Source organism: Molossus molossus, unplaced genomic scaffold (genome assembly GCF_014108415.1).
Source record: "Molossus molossus isolate mMolMol1 unplaced genomic scaffold, mMolMol1.p scaffold_m16_p_1, whole genome shotgun sequence".
NCBI lineage: Eukaryota > Metazoa > Chordata > Mammalia > Chiroptera > Molossidae > Molossus > Molossus molossus.
This window is the reverse complement of record NW_023425344.1, coordinates 147,843,122-147,867,107: the sequence shown is the minus strand read 5'-3', so window position 1 is coordinate 147,867,107 and position 23,986 is coordinate 147,843,122. Positions and strand designations below refer to the sequence as shown.

The following is a 23,986-nucleotide window of genomic DNA, read 5'->3' as shown; positions in this document are numbered from 1 at the left end:
CTGATAGACTTATCGTCTTATAAACACTTCTTCAGAATTTTAATTGTGGCTTACTAGTCTTTTTGTGGCATAATTCTTGAATTCATTTATACCAAAGAGGAAAGACTTTTTGAAATTAATGAGTAATTCATAATTTTCTTGACATTAAAATAAAATGATTGCCCATGTTCTAATACAACTAATGTGAGAGATTTAAAATCTCACATGCCGAAGAAAGGTTTGCCTTTTTATAATTTCTGTATAATTGCATTATAGCAAAACATCTAAATGAAAATAATGAAACAAAAATACATTGTTTTATTGTTTGTTGTTATTGCTGTATTATTTTTTCTGGTATTGGGCTTTTGGATACCCTTCCCACCTCAAAAAGTAAGGGGTAAAATATATTTAATACCTATAGGTCTCCAGCTCTTCAGCTGCATGGCTGATCTTTTCATCTGCTTTAGAAAGTTTTTCTTCTTTCTCTAACCGGTAATTTTCTTCTACTGTTAATTTCCTTGAAACAAAAAGTGTTTTATTTCTTTTACTATATGTCATAAAATAATCAATTATATCTCTTTAATCATATCACAACTGGTGCTTCCCATAGAGCAATTTGCATAATAACACTAAGAAACATCACATGCAAGGAAAACAAAGTATCTGTGTAAATGCTGCTGGCATAGAATATTACAAACTCAAATTATAAAGCATCTTGTCTAATAACAGTACTACTACTTATATAAGTTTCAAGAGTTTCCTATAAGAATTCATCATAAAAATAAGATTATCAAAGGTAAATATTAATAAAAATTATTATGATTATATGTTATTTACCAAGACTTCTTACATAAAGAACCATGACCAACTAATGAACTCTTTCAATAATCTTTTGGTTGGTTGTTAAGTTGTGAAATATTGATTAGTCTTCCAGGCCAGCTCATCAAAAAAAAAAAAAAAGAACCCAAAGTAAATAAAAGTAGTAGTCCTGCTTACTACCTTTAGTTCTTCTAATGATAATATGTAACTTACCTGCCATTAGTATGTGCCAGAAACTGTTATTAGACTTTTACATGTATTATCTTCTTCAATTACCAATTGAATTACCAAAACAATTCTACCAGAAGGTTACTATTTTTAAAAAAAGAATCAAGGCATAGAGCTAGCAAGTAGTGACTCCATTGTACTAAATTACCCAAGTTTTTTCAAATGGTATCATTAATAACACTGGTCCCCCAAGAAATACTTAACTGAACATCACAGAAAAATACATTTGGAGTCTTAATTATGAATGTCTCCCCTTCTTCATGAACTTTTGGGAGGAACATGAAGAACAACTGAAGAAATTCTACAAGGCAGCCGTGAATGTTTTATATTCTACACACTACATTACCTGCGGCTTAGAAAGCACTCCCCAGGTCAATGGTTTCATAAGCGTTACAAGAAAATAAAAGCCATCACCTTAGGAAAAGTGTAATTGTTTGAAGATGGAAGAGAAGTGTTTTTATAGACTGTGCAGATTAAAAATGGCCAGAAATTCTTTGACACCTCTCCCACTGATAGTTAATCTATGAACCTTCCCCTTGAATTTGGGTGCGTTTATTAACAATGAAAATTACACTGTGAAAGGAAACCCAACAATATAACTTGAAAAAATCACATCTTACTTCATATATTTAAAGCAACACATCAAGCTTCTATACTATTTCACTTCTCTTCAATATTATATTGGAAAAGTGCTAGTAATGAAATATATCAGTAGTAAAAAACATCAATCCAACATCTAGAAAATGACAATCTAAATCACACTGTATGAGGCAAAAATTTTAAATTAACATTTTATTAGTACTGTCAATTCTCTATATTCTACTCTGAAGAAAAACCGGTGTCATAATTCACTGAATTTTAGTAGTGAATATTTTAAATATAAGAATGGAATATACAATATTTCTGGAATTCAAAGCATTTCAAACTAGTGAATGAAATCACAATGTGAACAACACACATACAGCTAGGATTCTATTAAGCTTCTCATCCTTACTTTGAGTATCTACAGAAATTTTTCTTCTTTGAAGTTTTAAACATTAATCATTAAAATTCTATAACCAATCATATTTTTGTCCAAAAGATACACTCAAAAGTATTTTTCACTCAAATAATCCCTTTTATATTCAAAAGACCCAGAAGCATAAATGTGCTTGGCATGCTCAAGATCATCAAGAAGCCTAGGGTAGCTATAATGTAGTTAGAGAAAAAGAAAATAAATAAGCTAAAATTAAAGAGGTAGCCACGGGCCAGATTTTGTAGGATCTTGTAGGCCATGATAAAGTTTTGGATTAAATTCTGAGTGTGATATGAAGGCACCTGGAGGTTCTAAGCAAGAGAGTGGCAATACTCATTATTTTTAGAAGGGTCATGCTGCTGAAATTAGAGCAAGAAGTTAGGAGTATAAGAAAGGCCACTCATGATGCTACTGCAATGAACCAGATAGTAATGTATGATGACCTGGATCAGATTAGTAGTATAGGAGGTGGTGTAAAGTAGTAGTCAGTTCAGGATACAGGAAAGCTGACAGAATTTGAAGATAAAACAAATATGGGATATAAAAAAAAGAAGTCAAGAATAGCTTGATCATTTTCAGCAACCCAGCAAATAAAATTTCCATTTACTGAAACAAGGAACAATTTGGTAGCAGCAATTTACACAGGAGAAAGAAATCAGTTTTACATATATCAGAGATGGAATAATGGGCAGAATGCAATTACTAACATGTCCACTCAGATTCCCTGACCTAGCTTGCATTATTAGGAAATTTAATTAGCAATAATTTGCTGATTACTTGTAAGAAGTTAAAAGGGATTCTGTGAACTAGTCTGTCAAGTCCAATATAATTTACATTTTCGTTCTTGAAGAAAAAGTGTTTCAAGATCAAATAATTTTCTTTAAAAGTAAATTGATAAAATAAAATCCAATCATAAACTAAGAACTTTGAATAATCACATAAATGTTACATACAACATTTTAAGCTATTTTACTTGCCATTCAGTAGAAGTATCAACATAAAAACCTAAATTTTATTACCTGTGAAGTATCATTTCATTTTCTTGATATAGTTCAGTCATTACTTTAAGTTTGTGCTGAAGCTTTTGAATCTCATTTTCAAGATGTTCATTTTCTGGCTGCAAAGATGCTTGTTCAGTCTGGAGATTTTTAATACACTCTACAGAAAAAATTTTAAAGTCACAGTTAAAGGAGTAAATATTCTGAGTTGCATATTAACATTTCATACAGAAAAAAATTACTAAAAATAATTATTATTTTTTTTTTATCCTCACCTGAGGACATTTTTGCATTTATCTTCAGATAGAGCAGAAAGGAGAGAGGGAGAAACAGAGAGAGAAACATCAATGTGAGAGAGACACATTGAGGGGCTGCCACCCACACAACCCCAACCGGGGCCGGGGACAAACTGCAACCAAGGTACGTGCCCTTAGCTGGAACCGAATCCGGGACTCTCCGGTCCGCGGGCCGACACTCTAACTGCTGAGCCAAGTCAGCCAGGGCCTAAAAATAATTATTAATAAACTAAATTCTTTCCAACAGAAAATCTGCAAGTTATTTTTAAGTTTATACCTGTTGACTGAAGTTTTAAACCATTGCCAAAAACAGTCAATTAACAGACATTAATGATAAATATTATCATTATTAAAATCGGATCATTTCTATTAAAAAAACACACAAGAAACCAACACTTAAATCTTCATTATATCCTTGTACTTCTATTGTAACTATTTTGTTTCAAATCCTCTGTATCTTAAAATAGCACTGTAAATGATTACTAAGGAGGGAAAGTAGCCCTGGCCGGTTTGGCTCAGCGGTTAGAGCGTTGGCCTGCGGTCCTGAGACACCCGGGTTCGGTTCCCGCTAAGGGCATGTGCCTCGGTTGCAGTTTGTCCCCGGCCCTGGTTGGTTGTGTGGGTGGCAGCCACTCGATGTGCTCCTTTCACATCGATGTTTCTCTCTCTCTCTCTGTTCCTCTCTCTCCCTCCCACTCTACCTGAACAAAAAAATGGAAAAATGTCCTCGGGTGAGGATAAAAAAATAAAATAAAATAAAATAAAAATAAGGAGGGAACGTAGTTTAAAAGAAAACCTTCATGTTATGAATAGAGAAGATCAATTGTAGAAATGTCTCTTTCATGATCCATTAAAAGAGGGAAGTTATATTTGGAAGGAGGATACAGACAGACACAGTGTCTCAAAATACTAGTTTTGGAAAATAATAAAAGATTTGCCAAGCAATCGTATTAAGGGATGGAGTAACTGGTGAGCAAATCCCTTGGTATTCCAGCACTTACTGAATAGCTCTGTGCTGAGACTCTGTTAATGAACTGAAAGGCAGCTCCCTTGAAAGCAGGTTCCCTATCTTTCCTCCAGGGAGTGACTCTCCCATGGCTTTCAGTACTTTGCAGTACATATTGCAGAACTTTATTTTTAAGTTAATATTACTTTTCAAAATCTAAGAATTATCCAACTACCAATACTATGTGAATGAGGCTATAATCTTTTTTCTAATAATCTGTATCTTTGGGTGATTCAATCTTTTTTCTTTTCTAAAACATTTCAGGGAGGAAAAAAATCCCAATTAGTGGGAGAGTAAATGGCTGACACTAAGTGGTTCAACTTTTTCAAAAAATGTTTTCATATAAATAAAATTCACTTACTGTAGAAATTTTTTTAAATATAGATAAGTAAAAAGTAGAATCTATCCATAATTCCATATTCAAAGATAAATCATTGCTGACATTTGAGTATGTCCTCCCATTCTTTTTTTATGCAAATGGTTATGGTGAAATTCTTTTCTTTTCTTTTTTTAATAAAATGAGATGTTACTTATATCAACTATTTAAAAAACATAAGTAAAAATGTTTCAATTAAAAAAACCAAACTTCCAGCCATAGCCAGTTTGGCTCAGTGGCTAATACCAACCCTGCGGATTAAAGGGTCAAGGGTTCCATTCCCAGTCAAGGCACGTACCTGGGTTGCAGGTTCAAACCCTAGCCCCAGTCAGGGTAGTGCGGGAGGCAACTAATCGATACAGCTCTCTCACATCAATGTTTCTCTCTCACACTGATGTTTCTCTCTCTCTCTTCCTCCCTCCCTCCCACTCTACCTAAAAATCAATGGGAAAATACCCTAGTGTGAGGATTAACAAAAAAGAAAAAACTTCTATTCTACAGGTCTAATATCACTCCTGTACGTGCCAATATACTATGCATGTACATTAAGGAAGAAAACTATACTGCAAATAGATCTGTAAAACATCCCGCTGCTGAAGGCCAATTTTGAAATTAACAAAGTTTTTAAAACAGTTTTAATTTGCTATTTTTTTCTTAATCCTCACCTGAGGATATTTTTCCATTTATCTTCAGATAGAGTGGGAGGGGGAGAAAGAGAAACATTGATGTGAGAGAGACACATCGACTGGCTGCCTCCCACATGACCCTGACCAGGACCGGGGACCAAACCAGAAGTGAGGTACATGCCCTTGACCAGAATCGAACCTGCGACTCTTGGGTTCTTGGGCCAACGCTCCAACAGCTGAGCCAAACCGACCAGGGCTAATTTGCTACTTTTTATTTTATCCTCACCCGAGGATATTCTTGCATTTATCTTCATATAGAGCAGGAGGGAGAAAGGGAGGAAGAGAGAGAGAGAAACATCAATGTGAGAGAGACACATCGAGTGGTTGCCACTCACACAACCCAAACTGGGGTCGGGGACAAACTGCAACTGAGGTACGTGCCCTTAGTAGAAACCGAACCCGGGTCTCTCTGATCCGCTGGCCAACGCTAACCACTGAGCAAAACTGGCTAGGGTCTAATTTGCTACTTTTTAATATCTCAAACCATACACACATATAAAACATAAGTATGATTTTACATGTTTTTTAATTTCATTATTTTAATTTTATACAAATATGGTGAAAACTGACAAGGCTTTACTAACAACAAAACACTCAGGACTAATTTTTCACAACTAAGAAACAAAAGTTAAAACAAAAATTTAATTTTCTACTAATTGATTCAATTCATGATACCATTCTGTATAAGGAGATGTATTTATTTAGAAAAACTTTAAAAATACATATGTAGATTACCTACCTGTAAGATCTTCCTTTGTTTTATCTACTTCATTTAATTGAATGTATATTTGGTTTCTTTCTCCTTCGAGGGTTTTTAAAGAAGCCTTCAACTTCAAAGAATGGGAGAAGAAAAACAGCAACATTAATCAGGTAAATAAACAAACAAAAAAATCACAAAACACCATCCCAACCTTTTTTTAATATATATATATTTGATTTTTATTTGATTTTTTTAGAGAGATAGAAACATCAGTGTGAAAGAGAAATATCTCCTGCACTCCTCCTACTGGGGATCAAGCCCAAAACCCAAGCATGTGCTCTGACCGGGAATCGAACCAGAACCTCAGTCCATGGGATGACTCTCAACCCACTGAGCCACACTGGCCAGGCCCATCATAGCCTTTTGGAGCTCTTTTATCACGTTGATGAAATTACTGCCTAGAATGTACAAAGTAGCAATGTAACACCCATCTTAGAAAGTTAGCAAAGTCATCAATAGTTGTAAATTTCAGAACAGGGAGAGTGAAGATCAGTGATGGATGCTTAAACTGTGTCTAGTTTCATCCTGTTTATTTTCAACACATAATTTTTTTATTTGGTTTGGCTTGTATTGACTTTAGAGAGAGAAAGGAAGGGAGGGGGGAGAGAGAGAGAGAGGGAGAGCGAGACATCGATTTGTTTTTCCACTTATTTATGCATTCATTGGTTGACTTTTCTATGTGTCCTGACGAGGGATCGAACCCACAATCTTGGCATATTGGGATGAAGCTCTAACCAACTGAGCTACATGTCCAGGGCCTCAATACATAAAAGTGTTTTTGTGTTTTTTTATTCCTCACCCAAGGATATTTTTCTATTTATCATTGGAGTGGGAGGGAGGAAGAGAGAGAGAGATAGAGAGAAACATTGATGCGATAGAGCCACATTGACTGGTTGCCTCCCACACGACATGACCAGGGCCAAGAATGAACCACAACCAAGGTACGTGCCCTTGACCGGAATCTAACCCGCGACTCATTGGTCCATGGGCCAACACTCTAACCACTGAGCAAAACTGGCCAGGGCCATGAAAGTTTTTATAAAAGTAATCTTCAAACTACATTACCAAGACTTGTCATAGATCAATAAAGATCAGGACACCACTACTAGGATGGAAAAGAAGGAATAAACCAAAAGAAAATGAAACTGTAGTATTTACTTCTCAAAATAGAATACTGGGCAATAGAGATAGGAAAATATATTAAGACCAGAGGAAGAAAAATGCTCAGAGAGAGATGAGAGAAAATAGAGCAAACATTTTCAATATATTCTTTATCCAAAAGAAATGAATACAGACCTTGAAATTTTTTGTTATGATAAATTCTAATAATTAACTATATGGATTTCTAAAGTTGTTGTAAAAAAGGCAAAAGCAATTGATGAAGATCATTCTGATCACTACTGAAAATTCTGATCACTTATATGGTAACTATACAATGGACTTTTAAAACAGTTACTAAAGCCCTGGCCGGTTTGGCTCAGCGGTTAAAGCGTCGGCCTGCGGTCCTGAGAGACCCAAGTTCGGTTCCCGCTAAGGGCCCGTACCTCGGTTGCAGTTTGTCCCCGGCTCTGGTCAGTCGTGCGGGTGGCAGCCACTCGATGTGTCCCTTTCACATCGATGTTTCTCTCTCTCTCTCTCTCTCTCTGTTCCTCTCTCCCTCCCACTCTACCTGAACAAAAAGTGGAAAAATGTCCTCGGGTGAGGATTAAAAAATAAATAAATAAATAAAACAGTTACTAAAGATATATGGGCTTAATCCATGTTCTATTTCTTTATTTTTTTTATATTTATGTAGTAATGCAAACCTTAGCAGCATGAATCAGCTTCTGCAATGCTCCTTTTGGGTGATTATCTACTGTAAAAAACAAAAACATAACAATAAATTAGAAAAGAAAATGCAATGCCACAAGAGACATCCAAATGATTTTATTAATTCACTCGACTAGAGCCTTATAATCCCTCTTCTTGCTATAATAATGAATTTGGTATAAGGAGGAATGGCCTTGGACCCGCTGCCAGAAAGTTAAACAACAAAAGCACTGGTAGTGCCATATCGATTAATAAGCTTATCCATTAACTCTAAGAACAGAGTTATAACAAGGATTCAGCATTCACCTAAATATAGTCCCACAGTCTCGACTATTCTTAGATTCCTTCACCATACAAAATATGAGTGGAATTTTACTCCAAATTAAAATAGAATTAAACAAGCATAAGTTTTCTCATTAGAAAAAGATTTCTTACAAAATAAAGCAGAAGTGAAACAGTACAAACAAAACTGCATGTATTTACTTTGGAAATCTAATTTTCCTCCAACATATTAATGCTGTCATCCAAGGAATTTAAAAAAAAATAATTTCTTCTCCTTAATAAATTTGTTAATTATGCAGGGGTAAAGGGAGAGAAAAGAGAAAGGACACAAAAGTCAGAAGAACTATCACTGGGGGAAAATAGGTGAAAGATACATAAGATCTCTCTGTACTCCTTTGTAACTTCCTATGAATTTATAATTGTCAAAATAACAAAAAAAATTTAAGTCAAAGGAATCAGTTGAGAATACAGTGAGCAGTGTAGTGAACATAATATTTTCATGAGTTTACAGACTGAAACCAGTAACAATTTGGGGTGGCCAAGACTAAAGTACTATAACCATCTGAACTATCTAAATAAAGCAAAACAAAAGTCCTGAGGTATTTATTTATATAACACTCATTTTTCAAACTACTTACCCAACCATTTGATTAGCTTACAGTGCAGGGGAAAACAGGTACTGAAATGATTATGAAGCAATGTGAAAACTGCCATAATGACAATATGTACAATATATAAAAAGAATAGGCAGGAAGGAGGCTGTAAGTCTGTCTGAGGAGTTGGAGAAAGATTTCATGAAAAGGTAGTATTCTAGCTGAAGGTTAACAATAAGGGATGATGAGCAAGGGACAGAGTATTAGAGAAAGATGGACAAAATAGATCAAAGCACAAGTATATAAAAACATTGTGCACATGGGGAGCCAAAAGGAAATACAAGAGCTAGTCATTTTTAGCAAGAGGATATGTCATTTAACACCTAAGGGTGCACCATTTTCTGAATCGCTCTTCATTTCCAATTCCAAGTTATCATCCGTTAAGTCTTCTCCAAGCACAGCAGCCCAATCTTGCATCTTTAGCAAGCGTTCAGTCAGAGACTTGACATTTAGCAAAGGGAGGGAAAAAAAAAGAGGGTGATACTTCATGCCAATGATTTACAACTTCTGAAAGTGTATTTATAGTTTAAAAATCAATGCACATAAATAACAGTACATAAGCTCTTATTTTCCACCTGGTATTGAGATATATAAATACTCTGAAAAACCTAACATTTATTGACTATTAAATTCTGAACACTTAAAAGAAAAAGTAGTTATTCCTAAATCAAATACAATTTTTGATAATGGCCCGTTTTTGCTAAATATATCACATGACTATAAAGTGACAATATATTTTCTTTTTTCCCCCCCCTTTATTGATTCTAGAGAGAGAGGAAGTAAGAGAGAGACAGAAACATTGATGAGACAGAACATCAACTAGCCGCCTCCTGCATGCCCCCCACTGGGCCCACAACCTGGGCACATGCCCTGACCAGGAATCCAAATGGCGACCTCTTGGTGCATGAGTCAACACTCAACCACTGAGCCACACGGGCCAGATGACAATACGTTTTCTCATATGACATTTCTCACATGCCACAAATAAGAGTGGTCATTAATGTGAGAGTAAATTGTGTGAAGTCAAACAAATCTGAAAGTGAGGTACACGATATATGAAATGCTCAGATTTCAGATTCAATTTATTAAAGTAAACAACTAGCTGGAGAGTTTAACTGACATAAAGAAAAATAAATTATTAAGAGAATCTGAAGTGGAGCATCAGAGGTTTTCCAACAGTACTTTTTGCATTTTCTTGAAAGAAGATTTTTTAGCTCTATAAAATAATAAAATAACTGTACGATGAATTTCTGTGGAAGGAATCACCTAAAAACCCATTCTGCCCTATAATTTCCACCTTTCAATCAGCTCCCTCTTGAGAGTTCCAAGCACAAATAACATGGCCTATATCTTTGAGTAGAATTTGAGATTAGCATCTCATTTTTGTTTTGTTTTTCATTCTTGTTTTGTTTAGGAAGAATTCCAAGTCCTTTAGCAGACAAAATTTAGGGGGAAAATATAAAACAATATGCCAAATTATGAATACAACTCCTAAAGATGGAATCTTGAAAACATTCTTAGTAGCAACACAAACAGCACAAATGTATAGCTTTCACGATAACATCCACTTCACTATGTAGATTACAGAAAGTGAGTTTTAGTTCTTATTACTTGATACTCACACCTGAGTATCTGTTTGCAGCTTGAAAGCATAATAGTTAAACAAGTAGGCAGGAAAAGGGGTAGGAGAGGGAGACAAGTTTCAATTAGATTTCTTTTTTTAAAGTATTCATCTCTGGCCCTGGCTGATTTGGCTCAGCCTTTAGAGCGCTGGCCCATTGACCAAAGGGTCTCGGGTTCGATTCCTGTCAAGAGCATGTTACCTGGGTTGCGGGTTGGATCCGCAGCTCCAGCTGGGGGTCATGTGGGAAGCAACCAATCAATGAGTCTCTCTCTCTCTCTGTCTCCCCTTCCCTCCCACCCTTCCACTCTCTCCAAAAAAAAAAAAATCAATGGATAAGTATCCTCAAGTAAGGATTAACAAAAAATATATATATATGTATTCATCTCTGTGAAAGTACATACACCAACTACTCTAATTATTAAAGATATTCAGCCAATATATATAACTTCATCTGTCCAATTTCTGAAATTCTTTCCAACCTCGTATCAACAGAAACAGATGGCAGTCTAAAGACAAAGGTAAAATTCACTATTCTTTTTCTTTCCTCACTTAATATACACACTAAAATGAGGAGAGGAATAAAGGGGCAAACGAAATGCTGAGACATGTCATATATATATGAGATATATATATTGTCATCTTTGCTGTTCAAAAAGAGCATTTGGCAGCTAGGATGACAATACCCGAACAAACCGAAACATATGTCAAAAAAGTACACATCCTCAAATTGGCCAAATGGTCAAAATAAAAACTATTAAAACAAACATTTTCAAATGTTAGAATCAGTATAAAATTCTAGCTGACTCAGTCACTAAAACCAGCAGGGCCATTTACCTTGATCTGATTTTCTTTTTCACACAGAACTTGTGTTGTATATACTTTGTGGTCTTCCAAAGTTATTTTCTGTTTATCAAGTTCATTAACTTGTTCTTTCCATTCTTCAACTTCTTGTAAAAGCTAAAATTCAATCCCCACAAAAAAAAACACACATATTATCTTATCATACTTATTTATATATTTAAGTGTATCAGTAGATATTATACAATACAATGTGTTGCTGAGAAGAGAGGGAGAAAGAGAGGAAGGGATGGAAAGAAAGAGGGAGGGAGGGAGAGAGGGAGGGAGGGAGGGAGGGATAGAAGTAGGAAAGGAAGGGTGGGCTCCTGTTTGCAAAGAACTTTCAAAAGGGTGGTAATGTAAAATAACAGACACTTAAACATTCCTCAACTGATCAACATAATAAATTTATATTAAAAAGTTTTCCGAGATATACATATGTTAGATTTCATCATTTCTTACCATTCCTTATATCCCATGTAACATGCCATACCCTACTTGTATTAAGATGTATCCTATACAAAAGAGACACAAGAGGATATACAGGAGGTTGTCCTGCTGTCGTGTTCTCCAAGAAAAGTCTTTTCCTGCCCCTAGCATGGGTCAGCCCAGATGATTTATAAATACAAGTTGAAGAGTCCCTATATAGTACAAACCTGTTTCTCGCTTTCCTGAAGTTGGGAATTTTCACTCAAAGCATCTTTTATAGCTACCTTGAGTCGTTCTTCATTCATTTGAAATATTTTGAAGGTTGTTTTGGCCTAAGTAAAATACAAGATATCAAGTTTATAACAATTAGTTCGATACAATAGCTCTTTTTTACACATATTCCCTAAAACATGGAATTAAAATAAAAAACCATGCCAATATTAATAGAAGAGGGAGCATAGAAGAGAAAAAAGGCTGGCCTAGAATCAGGATCTAGTCATGGCTCCCACACTAACTTCCCATGTGACTTTAAACCTTGATTTAACTTCTCGTAACCTTCTGTGCACTATGCAGGAAGTTTAGTTAACTTTTTATTATCTCTCTTACTAGAATTTAAACTCTATGAGTGCTTTTCTGTCTATTTTGTCTACTAATGTAAGTGCCAATCACCTACAACAGTGACCAGTACATAGCAATAGTTCAATAAATACTTGTCCTATAAAATAATAAACTTTCCTGAGGTACCTTATATAAAACATATATAAGACCCCTATATCCCAAATTGTAGTATTATATATTATTTTCTAATCATAAAAGTAATAATAAAATAAAAATAATTTTAAAAAGCAACAGACCTATTGGACTAACACAACTTACTTCAGCTACTTGTGATTTGAGTGATTTTGATTCATCTTCTAAGGACTGTATCCTTTTTGAAATATCCACCATCTGAAAAGATAGTATCAATCAATAAATAAGTATTTACTAAACTGTTCCAGTTTGTAAGATGCCACATACATTAGATATATCGTTAACCTAATAAGTTTTCCACAAAAACTTGAGGGTTCAAATTAAGAAATATTTTCAGCCATTTGCTTAAAGGAATTTTACATGAAAGTCATATAACAGCATTTTATCTCATCTTTAATACTTCATGATATTTAAGTTTTTAGAGGCTCCAGAAAAGTCCACAAACATTATATCTTACTAAATAATCTCACACACATCAAGATCTTCCTTAAGAGAGATTTAAAATTAGAATAACAAATAAAGAAAAGTTAAAATGTTCTTAACATACCTGTGATAAAATAAAATTCACTGTGTATGTATTTATTCAAACTAAACTGTTTACGTGAGCTACCTCCATGGTGCATATAGAAAATTTCTGTAGGAATATTCAAGGAACTTAACAAAATAATGGTAACCTCTAGGAAATGAAGACTTATTGGATCCGAAAAGTTTTACTCTCCACTTTACAGCCTTCTGTATTCTTTACATTTTTTATAGTGTATGCAATACTTTAAACCAGCGATATTCAACCGGTATGCCATAAGAATTTTTAGAATATGCAATACCTGACTAGTCAGGGGCACTGACCTCCTTTCCTTTAGATCAGCGGTTCTCAACCTGTGGGTAGTGACCCCTTTGGTGATCAAATGACCCTTTCACAGGGGTCGCCTAAGACATAACAGTAGCAAAATTACAGTTATGAAGTAGCAACAAAAATAATTTTGTGGTTGGGGGTCACCACAACATGAGGAACTGTATTAAAGGGTCATGGCATTAGGAAGTTTGAAAACCACTGCTTTAGATTGTGAGATTTTAAAAAATGACAACAGCCAACACAACAATAGCTGTCTGGTGTGAATTAATCAAAATTAACTCACCTTTTTTTGGGGGTCAGATCGGCAAAAAATATATTTTTTGGTATGCCACAGAATTTTAGTAGTTTATGTGTGCTATGAGATAAAAAGGTTGAAAATTGCAGCTTTAAATGACACCATAATTTGCCCTGGCCTGTATTGCTCAGTTGGTTGGAGCATCATCCCATACACTGAAACGTCATGTGTTCAATTCCAGGTCAGCGCACATACTCAGGTTGCCCTTTCGATCCCTAGTGAAGGAGTGGGCAGGAGACAACCAACTGATGTTTCACTCTCACATCAATGTTTCTCTCTGTCTCTCTCTCTCTCTTACTCTCTATCCAAAAATAAATTAAAAAACATGGCCTCAGGTGAGGATTAAAAATAAAATAAAATAAAATAAACAATATCATAATTTTTAAAAATGCAGTAACTTTCTTTTACCTACAGTCTTCTCAAATACAGAAGCCTTACCAATTCATCTTGTTCAGAATGTTTAGATTTCTCTTCCTTTAACTCTTTTTCTAGAAAGAGTATTTTATCCTCAGATTCAGATTTGGCACTGTTCAGCTTTTCACAGATTGTCTAAAAGAGGAAGCCAACTTCGTAAGACAGAGCTAGGAATTTGGGGTTAGGATGAAACAGATACAAATAATAAAGACATAACTATAAATTAAATAAGTTTAGTTTATATATTTGTTCATTTTTGTAACACTGAAATAATAGCAACTGTAGCAGGAATCAGCAAACATTTTCTATAAAGAGCCAGAGAGTAAATTTTAGGCTTGCAGGCCATGCAGTCTCTGTCCCAACTATTTACCTATGCCTATGTAGTAAGAAAGCAAAGGCAATACACAAATGAATAAGCATGGCTGTGTTTCAATAAAATTTTATTTATAAAAAGAGGTGGAAAGCCCAGAGTCTAATTTGCCAACCTCTGCTCTAAAGCATTATAAAAGCAAAAATGAGAAATAAATCCAATTTAATAAAATTAAAGACAAAATAAATTTAAAAACCAATCAAGATTGTTTCATAATAATAATTTACAATGAATTAAGACATCTTTTTTGTGACCTTTTGAATTTAAAATGATTAGTTACTGGATTATTCCAATTGGATATTAAATACTATAATAAACATACCTCTGATATTTGTGATCCTTCAACAAACTTGTTAGAAAATAAACCAAAAATTCAAAGAATTTAATGTAGGCCAAAATAAAAACAAAACAAGTACATACTATATTATAGTTGTTAAAAAACTTATTTATATGTATTTCCCCAAACTTGACTATTTCTGTAAGAATTATCTTACTTGAACCAAAATTACTTATCATTTTGATTTTATCTAGATTTAACCATCAATGTTTAAGTTGCATCATATTAGTTTATATTCAATTTATCGATCATGAAAATAAGCATTTTGTAAATTGCTAAAATTAGAGAAAAACTTCTAAAATGTTCATTTCAAAATAAAAATTGAGCTAATCTTACCACTAGATTAAGTAAATTCAGTATCTTGAGAATAAACTGGTGTTTTATTTTATCCACAGTAGTACCAAGCTTGAGTAAATGCCTTTGCCCTCCAGTTTTTGCTCTTGTTGTTAGCATGTTAAACCCTTTAAAAAAATTTTAAATCAAACTAACAAATGACTACTAGAACAGTAGTTAAAAGAGAGGGTCAACAAGTCCTTGAGGCTATTAATAGGTAACAAGTGAAGAAAAGATTAAGAAATTTCATTTGGAATTCGATGTGTAACTTACTTTAGACTCTAATAGAAAATTCTGAATCATGATCCATAGACTTTCTGATGATTACAGACACTGGTGATCGAGAACTGCCAAGCTGGACTGACTGAACATGTGTACCACAGGAGGAAAGTCTATGGTCTTCTACTTTACTAACAGTAAGCTTTTTATAACACTCCATCTCAAAACAGTAGTAAGGCACTCCACTGCCTAGAGTAATCTGTCACAATTTAGCCAAGCAACAAGTATGGTATCTTCCTTCCTTACTATTAGCTAAATCATACATGGCTCAGGAGAGCTGACTATGTATATGTCTTCCAAAATCTACAATCAGTGATATCATGTTGACATCTTGAAATTGGTCACGGTCAAAGTACTTACATAGCAGAACTCAGCACATGCTACAAATAAGGGCTTTTGCTTTTCAGATATCCAGCTGTTAAGTATTTACCAGCACACCACTGCTTATAATATAAATCTCTGGTCTAATCCTAGTCGGCTCCTAATATATGGGGTATGAAGTAAAGGTAAGTACTGCCAAAATGTATATAATTTATTGTTACCAACTATTCCTAAATTTAAGAAAATTAATCCCATTTTTTCTTTCTGGAGCAAAGTCAGTCCAAAAAAAAAAAAAAAATGGCCACCTTGCCCTGGCCAGTTTGGCTCAGCAGTTGGAGCATCAGCCTGCAGACCAGAGTCCCAGGTTCAGTTCCCGCTAGGCCCTAGCAGATAGGGGCACGCACCAAAAAAAAAGGCCACCTTAATACATTTCCCAGGAATGAAGAATAAAGAATTTCTGTATTCCTGAGATTCCAGTGAACTGAACACCTCACTCAAAACAAGTAAGCAACAATAGCTCAAATATTTAAAATATTTTATGCTAAGTACTAATGTTATATTTCCTATATTTAATTTTTTTTTTAAGTTTAACATCCAGAAATGCTCTTTTACATTTCCTTTGAAATACTTTTGAGAAGATACATTACTTTTTAAAGTTTATGCTATCTAGTAAGAATATTCCTCCAGCCCTGGCTGGTTTGGCTCAGCAGTTGAAGCACTGGCCTGCGGACCAGAGAGTCCCAGGTTCGATTCCTGCCAGAGGCACATACCAAAAAAAAAAAAAAGAATATTCCTCCAGGTTTTATAATTATACTATTTCTTTTTACCTCCAGATTTTGAGCTTCTGTTGACTCCTTCTCAAAGCTGGAAGCCTTTAATGACTCTAAGCCTTCATACTGAAAGAAAGCAACACAGTAAATAAAAACTACAAATTTTATTCCAAATTTTATCTGGATAGGTATTTAACAGGCTGAATCTACTTCCACAGGTATGGTACATTCATTTGGATTTACTTAGCTTTAAGTTCTTCCAATTTGACCACTGGAACGAACTAAGTCAGGGCAGCTAACACATCAGAACCCACTAGCTTGGGCAACTCTAATGGCAGAACTTTACACTTTAAGACAGCCCTGGTCGGTTTGGCTCAGAGGTTGAAACATCAGCCTGCGGTCCAGAGAGACCTGGGTTCAGTTCCCACTGGAGGCATGTACCTCAGTTGCCGTTTGTCCCAGGCCCTGGTTGGGTTATGTGGGTGGCAGCCACTCGACGTGTCCCTCTCACATCGATGTTTCTCTCTCTCTCTCTCTCCCCCCCACTCTGTCTGAACAAAAATATGGAAAAAAGTGTCCTTGGGTGAGGATAAAAAAAAAAAAGACTAAGAGAGCTGTCCAAAGTCTACCTATTCATTAAAGAGAAATTTATACTAAGTGACCATCAGAAATTTTCACTTCCAATTCAAATTAAACAAATAAAGCAAGTAGGGAATATAAAATGTTTAAAAAATAAAGAGAACACCCAAGAACAATGTAAAATAAGGACAATGAAACATACAATGCTACAGGATTTAGCAAAATGCACTTACTTCAATGCTTTTTTTAAAAGTGATTAAATGAAAGACCAAGTTGTTTTGCTCCGCTAAGAACAAGAAAAAGAGCTGGACAAAAATACCAAAAGACAAGATATGTCTGAAGGCCTCAGAGAGTTATCAAAATAGTGAGAATGTATGACAGAAAAAATAATCAGAAAAGCAAGTCCAGTGTTTGACATTTACTTACACACACACACAGGCAGAGAACAACAAATAAGAAACTGAGCAAAGATTTTAATAGAATTGGGAGTTGAGAAGACCAAATTTGGAGTTCAGGACCTGATGAGTAGGATGAGCCATGAAGCTCAGATTTTAGGATGGGACCCTGTGGTAGGCTAAATAATGACATCACCAAATTCTAACAAAAATTTGTAGATGTGATTAAGTTAAGGACTTTGAGCTGGAACGAATATATGAGATTATATTGGTGGCGCAATATAATCCCGATAGGCCCTATAAAAGAGAGGCACGAGGATCAAAGTTAGGAGAGAAGATGATGTAAAGAGGGAGGCAGAGAATGGAGTGATGCCACTATGTGCCAAAGAATGCGGGCAGCCTCCAGAAGGTAGAAGAGGCAAGAAACAGATTCTCTCCTGGAGCCATAAAGACACAGACTTGCTAATACTTTAATTTTAGCCTTAAATACTTTAATTTATACTGGTGTTAGACTTCTGACCTCCAGAACTGTAGCTGAATAAATCTGTGTTGCCTTATGCCACTAAGTTTGTGGTAATTTGTTACAAAAACAAGAGGAAACTAATGCCAACCCACACTGGCTACCTTATGAGCAAATCTAAACCAGAAACAGACTAATCCTTTAAACTGAAGCCAAATTTCAAAATACCTCAGTCTGTGATTAAAGTAATCTAAGATTTCAAATATCCCTAGACCAGCTGCCTGTGAGAAGCAATAATAAATTCTCACTGGAGAAAGACAGTATTACCTACTTCAAAATTATCAGTACCCTAGCTGGTGTGGCTAAGTGATTAGAGTGTAAGCCTGCAAACCAAAGGGTCACAGGTTCGATTCCCGGTCAAGGGTATGTACCTGGGTTGCAGGTTCTATCCCCAGCCCTGGCCAGGGTGTGTATAGGAGGCAACCAATCAATCAGTGTGTCTCTCTCACATCAATCTTTTTTTTTTTTTTTCTCTCTCTCTCCCCCCTCCTTTCCTCCCTTCCATTCTCTCTAAAAATCAGTGGAGAAAATATCATTGGACGAGGAGTTAAAAAAATAATTTAAAAAATTACCTGTACAATTTTTGTTATACTAGCACTGATACACAACATAAAAGGATCTGGTATTCAAAAAGACAAGATTTGCCCTGGCCAGATGGCTTAGTTGATTGGAGCATTGTCCTGTACACCAAAAAGGTTCTGGGTTCAATTCCTGTTCAGGGCACATACCTAGGTTGCAGGTTCAATCCTGGTCAGGGTGCATATGGAAGGCAAACCAGTCAATTTTCTCTCTCACATCGACGTTTCCTTCTCTCTCTCTCTTTCTCTCTCTCTCTCTCTCTCTCTCTCTCTCTCTCTCTCTCTCTTTCTCTCTCTTTCCCCTCTCTCTAAACCCAATAAGCATACCCTCAGTTGAGGATTAAAAATAAAAGTAATAAAAATAAACAAAAAGACAAGATTTTACTGAGAACCAAGGGGGAAAGTGAATAAGAAAAACAGACTCTAGGAGAAAAATAATGGAGTTCTTAGTCAGACATTGGCTATAATCAAAAAGATGTATAATAACAAGTTTGGGGAAGGATGTGGAGAAACAGAACACTCACAAACTGCTGGAATAATGTAAACTGGGAATGCAAACTGGCATAGTCACTGTGGAAAACAATTTCCTAGTTCTTTCAAAAGTTAATATAGATCTGGCCATTCTACTTTTGGGTATATACCCAAAAGAACTAAAAATATATATCTAAAAAAACCTTACATCCAAAAACTTGTACACAAATACACATAGCAGGATCACTAATAACAGCCAAAAGGGAGAATAACCCAAATGTCCATCAATTGACAAATGGCCATGTAAACTATGATAGAAGATACTACTTGACAAAAAAAATAGTGATACCTGCTACAATAAAAATAAACCTTCAAAACATTATGTAAATGAGAAAAGCAAGGCACAAAGGACCACATATTATATGATTCCATTTATGTGAAATGTCCACAACAGGCAAATCTATCTACAACATATATGAACCCTGAAAACATTACGCTAAATTAAAAAAAAATAGCCAGCCACAAATGACATGTTAAATGATCATTGATGTGAAATGGAATCCAGAAAAGACCACAGAGGACCAGGCAAGAAGGTGGACATCTGCAAGCCAAGGAGAAAGACCTCAGAAGAAACTAAACCTGACAACACCTTGGTCCTGGATTTCTAGCTTCCAAAACTGAGAAAAAATTTAATTTCTGTTGTATAAGCCACCCAGTCTGTGGTATGTTATGACAGTCTTAGCAAACTAAAATAAAGACTAAATGAGGCTGACACCATTTTGGACTTAGCCCGTCTGCTTTGCAGATGCCCTGAATAAAATTCTGTTCCTGAAAAAAAAAAAAAAAACTAAAGGAGAAAAGTAAAACAATAAATTTCTAAAAGATAACATGGAAGAATTTATACTTCATATCTTTGAGTAGACATAAATTTCTTAAGTAGGAAACAAAAAGCAGTCACCATAAAGAAAAGATTGACAAATTAAACTATGTTAAAATTATAAACTTCTGTTTACCAAGACACCATTTGAAATAAAAAGGCAATCACAGAGAGCAAGAAGATATTTACAACACATATATCTGGCAAAGCACTCATACTCAAAAAACAGGGAAAAAATCCACCCAGCCAGTGTGGCTCAGTGGTTAAGCGTGGACCCATGCACCAAGAGGTCACCAGTTCGATTCCCCATCAGGGTACATGTCCAGGTTGTGGGCCCAATCCCCAGTGGGGGTCATGTAGGAGGCGGCCAATCGGTATTCTCTCTCATCAATGTTTCTATCTCTCTCCCACTCCATTCCTCTCTCTCTAAAATCAATAAAGAAAAAAATTTATATTTTTATATATATGAAAATAATCCTACATATCTAAAAGGAAAAAGATAGATGACTATATCTTTAAAAATGTAAAAAAGCCCCAGCTGATTTGGCTCAGCAGTTAAGAGCGTCAGCCCGTGTACCAAAGGGCCGCAGGTTCGATTCTGGTCAAGGGCACGTACCTGGGTTGCAGGTTCAACCCCAGGCTCTGGCTAGGGTCATGCAGGAGGCTAATAAATGATGTGTCTCTCTCACATCGATGTTTCTCTCACGCTCTCCCTCCACCCCCACTCCCTCCCACTTTCTCTAAAAAAATAAATAAATAAATGGAAAAATATCCTTGAGTGAGGATTAACCAAAAACAAGTAAAAAAAAGAACATGTACAAAGGTGCTTAACCTCATTAGTCAAGAAAAGGCAAATTGAACCTCAGGAATATGAAAGAGCAACTGAACTCTACTACTTTGCAAACAAAGCATTAACAATCTTAAATTAACATAGAAGTACCTATATTGAGCAGTATAAAGCCCTCTGACTCTAATATGAATGTTAACATTTTCAAAAATGTCTTACCTCTTTTTGTACGAGGCTAAATTTTTCAAGTAGTTTACATTTTTCTTCGATTAGTGTAGAAAGTTCTACAGCAAGCTTTTTCTCTCTTTCTAAACAAAAAGTTAAAATATGAAAACATTTATTCATAAAGATATATGTACTCCTATGTTCCCTTATTTACAATAGCCAAGACATGAAAATAACTTAAGTGTCCACTGACAGATGACTGGTTAAAGAACATGTGATATGTATAAATACATAGTATAAAATATATACAATGGAATACTACTTAGCCATATAAAAGATGAAATATTGCCAATGTTGACAACATGAATGAATCTTTAAAGTAGTGTCCTAAGTGAAACAGATCAGACTGAAAAGGACAAAAACCATATGATTTCACTCATATGTGTAATATAAAACAAAAAGTAACAAGCTAATTAAACAAACTCATAGACACAGACAACAGAATGGTGGATGGTGATTACCATAGGGAAAGGGGGTAGAGAGAGAAAATGGGGAAAAAGGGTCAAATATATAGTAATGGAAGGAAACTAGACTTCAGGTGGTAAGCACACAACAGAATATACATATGTGGAATTATAATCTTGTACACCTAAAAATTATAAAATGTTATTAAGCAATATAACGCAATAATTTTTTTTAAAGTTGATATTATCATGTGTAAATTGTTTTAAGTTTTTAATTTTTATTTTGATTTATTTTTTAGAGAGAGGAAGGTAGAGAGAAAGAGAAACATTAATGTGAGAGAAACATTGATTGGTTGCCTGTACACCATTCCCCTCTACCCCCTACCCCCTTATGTGCCCCAACTGGGGTTCGAACCCTCAACCTAGGTATGTGCCCTGACTGGCAATCAAAACCACCACCTTTTGGTGTACAGAACGACACTCCAACCACTGAGCCACACAGGCCAAGGCTTATCTTTTAAAATTATAAACAATGGTGAGATCTAAAGTAGAAAAAAGAGCTTACCCACATAAAGCCGGCTTCTAATCTGAAACAAATTTTAAACAAAATTACATTAAAACGAATATACATTCAAGTAAATCTAATTTATTTAACTTATACTGCCAACTTAAAAATAACACTTTTCTTTTTTTGTTTGTTTCAAATATGTTTTTATTGGTTTTTAGAGAGAGAAGAAGGGAGAGAGAGACAGAAACATCCATGAAAGAAACATCGACTGGCTGCTTCCTGCACACCCCCTACCGGGGATGGAGCCCAAAACCCTGGCAAGTGCCCTGACCGAGAATCAAACCAGGACCTCTCCCTCCATGGGATGACACTCAATCCACTGAGCCACACCAGCTGAGCAAAAAAATAACTTTTCTTTTTTTTTTTTTTTTTATCCTCACCCGAGGACATTTTTCCATTTTTTGTACAGATAGAGTGGGAGGGAGAGAGAGAGAGAAACATCGATGTGAAGGGACACATCGAGTGGCTGCCACCCGCTCGACCAACCAGGGCCGGGGACAAACTGCAACCGAAGTACGTGCCCTTAGCGGGAACCGAACCCGGGTCTCTCCGGACCGCAGGTCAACACTCTAACCGCTGAGCCAAACTGGCCAGGGCAAAAATAACTTTTCTTATTGCCTTAGTATGAATTTAAGTTAGCCAAAAGTGTTCTTTGTGCAATGAAAAAAATGCTACATATTAAAATTTCTCTATTAAAAGTTTACATTGTAGCCCTGGCCGGTTTGGCTCAGCAGTTAGAGCATTGGCCTGCAGTCCAGAGAGACCTGGGTTCGGTTCCCGCTAAGGGCATGTACCTCAGTTTCAGTTTGTCCCTGGCCCTGGTTGGGTTGTGCGGGTGGCAGCCACTCGATGTGTCCCTTTCACATGGATGTTTCTCTCTTTCTCTCTCTCTCTCTCTCTCTCTCTCTCTCTCCCCCACTCTATCTGAACAAAAAAACGGAAGAATGTCCTCAGGTGAGGATAAAAAAAAAAAAAAAAAAAAGTTCACATTGTATATTAGCATATTAAAGGCTCTGAAATAACTGTATATTAAAAATATCTGTTTAATTTCATTTTACCCATTGTTCCTCAAACATATTTGACCCTGAAACAAACTATTTCAGGAAGCCCCTATTATCATCTACCCTAGTGCTAATATCCAAAATAACACAATTTGAGAAATGTTACCACAGGGCCATAGATCTGAACTGACTATAAAGAAACAGTAAACACAACCTGTTTATTCTTTAACCCCTCTCTCTCTCAAGTAATGAAAGAAAAATTCCACTTGTAGGCAGATCAGATTTAGGGTTGAGGTAATATAAGCAAGTATAAAAAATAGTAGAGACTTAAATCATCTACAGAAGATGTATAGGGATAAAATTAAAAGAAAAAAAAATTTAAAAGTCAACGTACAGTAGAATGGGTAAAGATGAGGGATAAATTAGTGAACTGAAACATCAGACTGAGGAACTACCTCAAAAAATAACAGAAAACTACCAAAAAAAAATTGTTTTTAAAGTTAAGAGATATAGAAATCATGGGTGTAAGGGCTAACATCTAAAACACAGTAGTCCCAAAAAAGAGAAATAAAAATGCAAAATGCAGAAAAAATTTCCCAGAATTAAAAAAATGATAAAAGATCTCATATTAAAAGAATAGAAACGAGAGTGCCGAAAAGGTCTACAGTGGAACTCTAACGTGTGGCACAGCAGATGAGTAGGGAAAGGAGGGACTATTCAAACATTATGCTGGAAAAAATGGTTCTCTTCAGCCGGTGTGGCTCAGTGGTTGAGTGTTGACCCACGCACCCAGAGGTCGCCAGTTCAATGCCCAGTCAGGGCACATGCCCAGGTTGTGGGCCCGATCCCCAGTGGGGGGCATGCAGGAGGCAGCCAGTCAATGTTCTCTCTCATCAATATTTCTATCTTTCTCTCTCTCTAAAATCGATAAAGATTAAAAATAAATTTTTTTTTTAAAAAAGAAAGAAAAAATGGTTCTCTCTTAGAGGGAAAATTTATACTGAATCCCTATCTCATATCAAACAAAATACTGGATTGAAGATGAATGAAGGACTTACGTGT

The 23,986-nt window shown here is 35.5% G+C and overlaps 1 protein-coding gene across 1 annotated transcript in view; it reads right to left on the bottom strand.

The window, feature by feature from the left end:
* The window catches only part of MIA2 (MIA SH3 domain ER export factor 2), a 108,720-nt gene that overhangs the window by 28,958 nt on the left and 55,776 nt on the right, over positions 1-23,986 (bottom strand). Inside the window, 12 exon segments of the mRNA XM_036259361.1 lie at positions 395-496; positions 3,061-3,199; positions 6,143-6,233; positions 7,969-8,015; positions 9,231-9,348; positions 11,366-11,488; positions 12,025-12,129; positions 12,674-12,745; positions 14,134-14,244; positions 16,577-16,645; positions 20,946-21,034; positions 21,921-21,942. Of these exon segments, the coding sequence (XP_036115254.1) occupies positions 395-496; positions 3,061-3,199; positions 6,143-6,233; positions 7,969-8,015; positions 9,231-9,348; positions 11,366-11,488; positions 12,025-12,129; positions 12,674-12,745; positions 14,134-14,244; positions 16,577-16,645; positions 20,946-21,034; positions 21,921-21,942 (1,088 nt within the window).